The sequence below is a fragment of the Stigmatopora argus genome, chromosome 8 (assembly GCF_051989625.1).
Source record: "Stigmatopora argus isolate UIUO_Sarg chromosome 8, RoL_Sarg_1.0, whole genome shotgun sequence".
NCBI classification, from domain to species: domain Eukaryota; kingdom Metazoa; phylum Chordata; class Actinopteri; order Syngnathiformes; family Syngnathidae; genus Stigmatopora; species Stigmatopora argus.
This window is the reverse complement of record NC_135394.1, coordinates 16,353,043-16,362,115: the sequence shown is the minus strand read 5'-3', so window position 1 is coordinate 16,362,115 and position 9,073 is coordinate 16,353,043. Positions and strand designations below refer to the sequence as shown.

The window sequence follows — 9,073 nt, the reverse complement described above, 5'->3', positions numbered from 1 at the left end:
GTAATTGAAAAGATTTCCCTTTTAAACGTTTAATTGCTGGCATTTATTTTAAACGTTTGTCTCCTTAAGTGTCATTCCTTTGGAGGTTTGTTCCCACTGGGCTAGAATGACGATAACTGCATTAGCATTGCTAGCTGGGGCTAACGTTATATTCCTATTACTACGCTAGTTAGCATTAGCTGCTAGCTAAAAGGGTTGCTAATTTTCTGGATTCAAATCGTGTAAATACAAACTCTTGGGATTTTTATATTCCACTTGCGTATTGTTGGAATTTTGACGCTCCGGTTATGTTGTTGTTGCTCATCATTTTATCGTTATGTCACGATAAAATCATAAATGTACCGGGCATACACATGCACAAACATTTGAAACCTCGTTGGTTATATTATTGGCATTACAAATCAGGTTATCGTTATTTTAAACGTCTTTTTCACTCAACGACCAAGTGACAGTGTGACATTCTCTTGGGGATCAAAACAAAAATCGGCTAAATTTAGATGCAGCTGCATGCAGCAACCTACTTTTTGTGCTCCAGTCCGTAAACATCTTATGATTGAATTTCCTATTTGCAATATGATGAGGAGGAAGAGGTCAGTGTTGGCACGAAACACCTTCACGATCGCTAAATTGGACGTGATCTCATTCCTTCAAATGCAGCAGTTTGTCGTCAGGATGAATTCACGTGTCTTAATTCATCTCCTTTTGTCAATAATTGCAGGTTGGCTGCATTTGCAGCCGAGAGAGGAGCATCGGAGGAGGTGGGAAGATGCCTTCTCGATCCTTTAATCTCAACGCCCAGTGCTGTTTTCATGACAAATGGCTCAAAATAGATTTGCAGGTATGATGTCCAAAAAAAAATCCTTATGGAAATCAACTGCCGGTTTGGGAGATTGAAATAATTCTCAAAATGCGGAGCTTTCTGGGGGTTGAATGAATTTTTACGGCCATCGATTGTTATTTATTCTCCATTGTTTTCAATGGGTCAGCACGGCGTTTGAGTAGAAGATAATTAGGAGGTTAATCTCGGCTATTCACATCGATTATGAGAAGGGAATGCCAACACGTGGAACTGGGACAAGTGTAGGCACCTCACACGAGGGCAAACTATAATAATACCCCGTTTTTCGCGGATAATGTAGACCAGACATTGCTGCGATAATCGAAAAAACGCAAAGTAGTATCACCCCTATATTACTACATACCATATGACAAGGGTGTCGCTGGCCGCTTTAACGTCAACCTGATATCACGTGGGCCGGACTATTTTAGATTTATTTAGATTTTTTTATATAAATGGATTAAAAGAACTGGATTAAAAGCCCTGAATATTCCGTTTTTTATAGATCTAAAACAATGTTTATTTTAGCTTTTTTAATATATTTTTAGATTTTACAAAATGATTTTTGAACTAAAAACACAGAAAAAATGAATTAAAAAATGACAATTATTGATTTAAAAGGGGGAAAATCAGGAAATTTAATATACATCTATACTCCATTTTAATTTGATCCTAAAACAGAAAGTCGGCACTCATGATTTACTAAAACTAAATATATCTAACCCTAACCCCGCCGCGAACACGAAGAAGCCTTGGGGAGATCATCCAGAGGATGCCAGGTGTGGAGTCCAGTTTTTTTGAATTGTCGGGAGAAACAGGAGCAGGAAAACTTATTTTTTTTAGACTAACTGATGGATGTTTTGATAAAATTCAGAAAATCGCTTGAATGGGGCGCTTAGTTCAGGAATTTTTTACTGTTATTTTTTCGGACCCTTTTTTTTCCTCTACCTGTGGATTTTCTCACATCTCGATTTTTGCAATTTTTAAGTTCAAAAATAATTTTGTAAAATCTAAAAATATCTAAAAATATTTTCTGTTTTCCACTTTAATATGGAACATAAAGAAAAATTTGGTTTCCTTTTGCAATAAAAAACAAATGATTAAATAAAAGATTTTCACTTACTAAGAAAAAAAGCTAAAATAAACATTGTTTTAGATTTATAAAAAATGGAATATTCAGGACTTTTAATCCATTTATAAAAAAAAAAATCTAAATATTATATCTAAAATGGTCCGGCCCACATGAAATCGAGTTAACGTTAAAGCGGCCTGCGAACCAACCGAGTCTGACACCCCTGATCTAGACCATACAACTGATTATTTATATATATATATATATTTTTTTGTATCTTTGGCAGTGGGCCTTCTCCGCCGAAGGTCTGAGCGAGCTGTGGAACGAAATGGTAAAGGATGAGGAGATAACTTTTAACGTAGAGGACTCTCCATACCCAGGTAGGTTTTGCTTCTTCAAGAGAAATTGACTCCGCCCTTTTTTTAGCAAATGCTCCAAATGAAATTTTTCCTCCTTAAACTTTTTTACTCGGCCTATCGCGGACGCTGATGTTGCAGAAGACTGCTCGGGTTGCTTCAACTGTCAGAAGAAGGACGATGCTAACGAGGAGGAGGGGCCGTCCACGGCGCCCCCGGACGTCCACCATTCCATCATCGAGACGTGGGACTGGGGACGCCAGCCAGGTGAGCGGATGTGTGCGTGTGGGCGGCTTATCTAGTTTTTCCACGCCGTGTCATTTTCAGCGGCGATAATTTGTCAGTTCATCCGCATGACTGGGTAGCACCAGGTTATGCTAGAAGGAGATAAGATTTCGCTCAAGGCGGGGGCGGGGCATGTCAGGGTCGAACCGCGGTGGAATATTATTGATTCAGGAAATGACATCGTCGGTAACTCGAGCGCGCCGTCGTCCGGGCTGAAGGTTCAAACGCCACACTTCCTGCTTATCCACAGCCACGCGTGTGTGTGTGTTTTGCAGGTCAGCAGTTTTCAAGCTAAAATAAATATAAATATGGAGCTAACAGGAGGAAATGCTTTGCATGCGATAGTTTAGTTGCTTTCTGTTCTGGTTTGATTTGAAGTTGAGTTGAATTGAGTGCCTTTATTTAATTTGATTGAATGTGTTTATTGTCATTATACCAGTATAATGAGATTTAAAGATACAAGTGTACACAAGTACAGTAATCCCTCGAATATCACGGTTAATGAGGGCCAGACGTGGTAGCAATAATCGAAAAATTGCAAAGTAGGGTCACCCCATTATAACAATTTTTTTTGCTCAGTTTCAACGTGGATTTTCACATTTTTAGGAATTTAATTTTTTTTCTTTAGTGCTGAGTCCTATTAGCCAAAGTGGATTCCGCACGTTTCAGCCTGGATTTTCACATTTTTATGAACTTAAAAATAATAATAATAAAAAAATAGCAGACAAAAAAAATCGCCAAATAGTGAATTCGCGATAAGTGAAGACGCGATAATCGAGGAATTACTGTAGTCCTAAAAAGATTTATATACAATAAAAATGAGGTGAGGTTAGGTGTGTACGTGTGCTTTAATGAATTTCAGGGCTTGCGTTATGAATTGTTTTACAACAATTTTTACACTTTTAAATTAATACAGACTCCAAAAAACCCACACATTCCACCGCAAGAAAATAACATTCAACCATTTAAAAAAATCCAGATTTTTCTTGAATGAGTTTACTCATATGTGTCAAAGTGGCGGCCCGGGGGCCAAATCTGGCCCGCCGCATCATTTTGTGTGGCCCGGGAAAGTAAATCATGAGTGCCGACTTTCTGTTTTAAATTTCAAATTAAAATGAAGAGTATAGATGTATATTACATTTCCAGATTTCCCCCCTTTTAAATCAATATTTGTAATTTTTTTAATCAATTTGTTCTGTGTTTTTAGTTCAAAAATAATTTTGTAAAATCTAAAAATATATTTTAAAAAAAGCTAAAATAAACATATTTTTTTAGATCTATAAAAAACTGAATATTTAGGGCTTTTAATCCAGTTCTTTTAATCAATTTATAATAAAAAAATCTAAATATTATAGCTAAAATGGTCCAGCCCACATGAAATCCAGTTGACGTTAACGCGGCCCGCGAACCAACCCGAGTCTGACACCCCTGAGTTGACGCATTAACCACTGTTGACCTTGAAAGTCGTACGAACGGCTCATCTTTCACTTCTAGAACTGAACAACAAATAACTGAAGATTCAAACGATTAAATGCATCCGCAACTTGAGCTCCTTGTCTTTGCGAAGACCTCGACGATCGAGCTGACCAATGCGCACAGCTGAGGCCACGTCGCTCCTGCGGGCGGCCTCTGGCCAGTCTAGCTTACGTAAAAAGCTTAAGTGGATTTCCCAGCGGCTATTTCGGCCGTCGCTTTCGTGGCTGCTGTGACCTGGCCAGGGCAACCACCCCATTCAAAAAGTTTGCCTTTTTAAAACTGTTTGCATACCTGTCAACTTATACATTTCCCGTTTTTTTAATACCTTTTTTTGTCATTTCAAATTGTGTACGCCACAGGGGTCAAAGTGGCGGCCCGGGGGCCAAATTTGGCCCGCCGCATCATTTTTTGTGGCCCGAGTTAGTAAATCATGAGTGCCAACTTTCTGTTTTAGGATCAAATTCAAATGAAGATTATAGATGTATATTATATTTTCTGATTTTCCCCTTTTTATATCAATAATAGCAATTTTTATCCATTTTTTTCTTTTGGTGTTTTTAGGTCAAAAAGCATTTTGTAAAATCTAAAAAGAAATATTTAAAAACATTTTCGGTTTTACACTTTAATATTGAATATAATTTAAAAAAATGTTTCCATTGGAAATGAAAAACAAATGATTATTAGATGTTTGCGGTGGGCCAGATTTGGCCCCCGAGCCGCCACTTTGACACATGTGCCCTACGTGATTAAATATGTGCTGCGTTGTATTTGTACGTTTTTTATCGCTTAATAAGGGGAATTGCAATCATTAATAAGGGGAGCAATCGGCTGAGCTTGACCGGGTCCTTGCTACTCGTACAGGATGAAAAAAAATGATAACTGTTTTTTTTTCCTAGATGAAAAAGAGCTGAAAGACTGCTTAATGGTCTTGGTGGACGACCAGCAGAAACTGTCAGCCCAGATGGCCAAAAGCACGCTGTCGGCTCGACGTCTCTGCCAGCGTCTCGTCATCCTGGAGCGCTATCACATCTCGCTAAGCTACAGCATGGAAGAGAAAAACACCTTCTCCTGGAAGATCCCAGTCAGCCTGCCGCGACCCGCCACCGACAATAAAACGTATTGGCACGCGAGTTCCGCGCAGAGTGGAAAGTTGAAATTTTTTTCGCCGTTTAATGCACCGTCGCTTGTTTTAAGGTCTCGTCCGGACAGCAAAAGTGTGGAAGGTTTGGCTATGGTGGGGTCCAGGGCGGCACTGTCGTTCGCTTTTGCCTTCCTGCGGCGGGCATGGAGGTCAGGTAAGAAGATTGATGACTTTTTTTTTTCCTGAAGTGGGCAACTGGTTTTGCTAGGAATTGTCATTGCAAGCCTCAAAATCAGAAATGTTACATTTGCTTGAGACCCGTTTCAAACCTGCAAAACTGTTTTGCAACACATTCATTCAAGATTCATTCATTATACCTATTAACTTATACCTTTTTCCTGTATTTTATGAGTTTATCAATCATTTTAAATTGTGTATGCTGTATAGCAACTTTTGTACGGGATTTTTTAAAGTTTTTTTTTGTAAAACCCATCTCGTTTTACCCATTTCGGATCGTCTCGGTCACTGGTAGCAGATGAAAGCGTCATCGATGATTGCTAATGTTGTTTTTGGGACAATAATAGTATAAAAGAGGCAAGTTTTTCTATAGGACGAATTGAAAAACATGTACACACAATGCCAATAATACGCAACTTATTGATAATGTGTTTAATTTGGGACAATAATAGTATAAAAGAGGTAAGTTTGTCTATAGGATTAATTTTTTAAAATCTGTTTTACATCTATAACAAACAGAATATTTAGGGCTTGTGATCCAGTTCTTTTAATCAAAAAAAAAAAATCTAAATATGATATTTAAACTGTTTCCTCTTGCTCTTTTATTTTTCACTGTAAATGACCAGATTTTTAAAAATGCAATATTTACTCTTTTTCCTTTTTAAATAAAAAACATAAGGTTAAAACATGCTAGATTTAATATTTGCCCTCTTTTAGATTATATTAGATTAACCTTTATCTATCCTTGTATTTGGAAAATTCAGTTCGTAGTAGTAGCAAGCACAGACACAGGAAAAGACAATGTAGACCTAGATAAAACTGGAACCACACACAGGAGGCTGAGGTTGAATTTTCTGATGATTTTTTTTTAAAGTACATATAAAAAATCCATTACAAGAGAATATTTGCTATTAAGAGGCTCAAATAGAAGATTTGTACTCATTTTAAAGTCCAAAAATTATCTCTCCATGATCGGAAAAGTCAATTCATTAATCGATTAATTTTGGCAGCCATGTTGGAAGACATAACGACCCCCCGGATGAAAGCGAAACTACGTCGTGGCCCGTGACAAAAAAAATGAGTTTAGCACTCCAGCCGTAATCCCTTTTCTTTGTCCTTGGCCTAACACTCCTATTCCACCTTTGACCTTTAACCTCTGCCATGTTTACAGGTGACGACGCGGACCTGTGCAGTGAGCTCCTCCAGGAATCCCTGGATGCCCTACGCGCACTACCCGAGGCCACACTCTTTGACGAGGGCACGGTATCGTCGGTGTGGTTGGAGGTGGTTGAGCGGGCCACCAAGTTTCTCAGGTGAGCCCGTCGCTCGCTGCTTTTCCTCCCCCGACCTGCCTTCTCACGTTTTTTTTCTCCTCCCTCCCCCTCGGTGCAGTGACATCCACGGGAACACCAGCACCAAGGCCAACGTCCCCCTTCAGGACCAGCACTTGGCTCTGGCCATTTTGCTGGAGCTGGCTGTGCAGAGGGGAACGCTCAGGTACCTGCGCAAACCTCTTTCACGTTGAGCATTTGGGGGTTTAAGTCAGGAGGGCGTCAGACTCAGTCAACTCCCGTATTTTCTCGCATATACGCCGTATTTGTCGCAAAAAAAGATGACTGAATCGAGGGTACGGCTTATATGTGCATAAATTCGACTTGACATGCACGAAACTGCAAAAGACGAAATGCCATAACGCGAGACAATGCTGCCGATACGGTCATTTATTTTAAATACAAAATTCTAGTGTTACGGCGCCCTTGTTGAAAAAAAGAAAGCATTTGATTCCGTATGTACAGTTTGAATAAGTTACAAAGTCTGACCACGGGTCAAATATTTGGCACTGCCGACTGGGTGTGCGCAGTCAACTGCTGTCGGCCATCTTGCTGCTGCTCCGCCTGTGGGAGAGCGGCACTCAAGAGATGGACAACGAACGCTCCACGCAAGGCACCAGCGCCCCCCTCCTGCCTCTCCTGCAACGTTTCAAGAGCATTCACAGCAGCAATGAGGAACCCGTCCCAGAGGAAGAACCCGAGGTCCGTCTTTAACACTTTATTAACTCTTACTTTAAATCACATGTCAAAGTGGCGGCCCGGGGGCCAAATCTGGCCCGCCATATCATTTTGTGTGGCTCGGGAAAGTAAACCATGAGTGCCGACTTTCTGTTTTAGGATCAAATTAAAATGAAGAGTATAGATGTATATTACATTTCCTGATTTTCCCCCTTTTAAATCAATATTGTAATTTTTTAATCAATATTTTCTGTGTTTTTAGTTCAAAGATCATTTTTCTAAAATCTAAAAAAATATAAAAAAGTTAAAATAAACATTGTTTTAGATCTATAAAAAACTGAATACTCAGGGCTTTTCAGGAAGAGACACCCAATGCATTTTAACTGTAAAACTGCAATAAAAATAGCATTTAATCCTGATCTTAGTGATCCTGAAAAGGTACTCAAGCCTCAAATTTCACTTATCAACCAGAATAAATTTGAAAAAAAAAATCTTAACTTAAATCTGGGTGGGAATACTTCTTTGGAAACTAATGACAGACCAATGTGTAATATCCTAAAGAAAAAAATTCTTCACTGGAATACAAAGTCATTTCATAATGTGTTAGTTACATTGTATTTAGCATTATTTTGAATGGTCTAAAGCACGTGTCAAAGTGGCGGCCCGGGGGCCAAATCTGGCCCGCCGCATCATTTTGTGTGAAAAATAAATCATGAGTGCCGACTTTCTGTTTTAGGATCAAATTAAAATGATAGATATAGATGTATATAAAATTTCCTGATTTTCCCCCTTTTAAAGCAATAATTGTAATTTTTTAATCATTTTTTTCTGTGTTTTTAGTTCAAAAAATCATTTTGTAAAATCTAAAAATATATTTAAAAAGGCTAAAAATAACAGTTTTAGATCTATAAAAAAAACTGAATATTCAGGGATTTTAATCCATTTATAAAAAAATATCTAAATATTATATCTAAAATGGTGCGGCCCACCCACGTGAAATCAAGTTGACGATAAAGCGGCCCGCGAACCAACCCGAGTCTGACACCCTTGCTTTAAATCAATGGCTTTGTAATCTGTCAGGATGATAAAAAACTTGTATATACCTATCTATTTTAATGTATGATCTGATTTTTCCTTTGGACAAGTTTGACGATCATACCAGTATAATAGTTTTCGATAAAATCCATGTGGAATGATTTTAGCATGTGATTATAAAATGTTTTATTTTGAAAATCTAACACCGTCTTAAAACATTTACGCCGACTTGACATAATAAAAGGGCGTCACTTTTTGTCCTCGACAGATTCTCTCGGCACCGCTGAGTCCCAACGAGAGTTTCCTCCGTTACCTGACCTTGCCCCAGGACAACGACCTCGCCATTGACCTGCGTCAGACCGCCGTGGTCATCTTGGCCCACCTGGACCGCCTGGCTATCCCACGGAGCCCCCCACAACTCAACTCCCCCTCCACGCAGAAGGTGACTCACGCACTTTGGCCACTTTTGCTCTTGCATTGAAAATATCCGACGTCACGTTCAATTTAACCTGTTAGGAACGCGTTGAATGATCATGTTTCGCAATAAACAAACAAAAAATATTTATTTTAGTCAGTGTAGTTTCTGTTAGATCTGCAATACAACTTCAGGAACAGGTTAAGAAAGAGTGAGATCAATTTAATAGGAAATAGGTTTATTACCAGACTGCAGGATGGGGAGAGAGC

The 9,073-nt window shown here is 38.9% G+C and overlaps 1 protein-coding gene across 5 annotated transcripts in view; it reads left to right on the top strand.

Moving 5' to 3' along the window:
• The window catches only part of herc2 (HECT and RLD domain containing E3 ubiquitin protein ligase 2), a 61,731-nt gene that overhangs the window by 1,810 nt on the left and 50,848 nt on the right, over positions 1-9,073 (top strand). For all 5 annotated transcript variants that reach the window (XM_077606651.1, XM_077606652.1, XM_077606650.1 and 2 more), the window contains exons 2-10: positions 719-838; positions 2,197-2,290; positions 2,408-2,533; positions 4,924-5,143; positions 5,222-5,322; positions 6,517-6,658; positions 6,738-6,842; positions 7,207-7,378; positions 8,658-8,831. In XM_077606651.1, coding sequence (XP_077462777.1) covers positions 767-838; positions 2,197-2,290; positions 2,408-2,533; positions 4,924-5,143; positions 5,222-5,322; positions 6,517-6,658; positions 6,738-6,842; positions 7,207-7,378; positions 8,658-8,831 — 1,206 coding nt within the window. In that variant the 5' untranslated portion in view covers positions 719-766. The remainder of the gene's footprint in view (positions 1-718; positions 839-2,196; positions 2,291-2,407; positions 2,534-4,923; positions 5,144-5,221; positions 5,323-6,516; positions 6,659-6,737; positions 6,843-7,206; positions 7,379-8,657; positions 8,832-9,073) is intronic.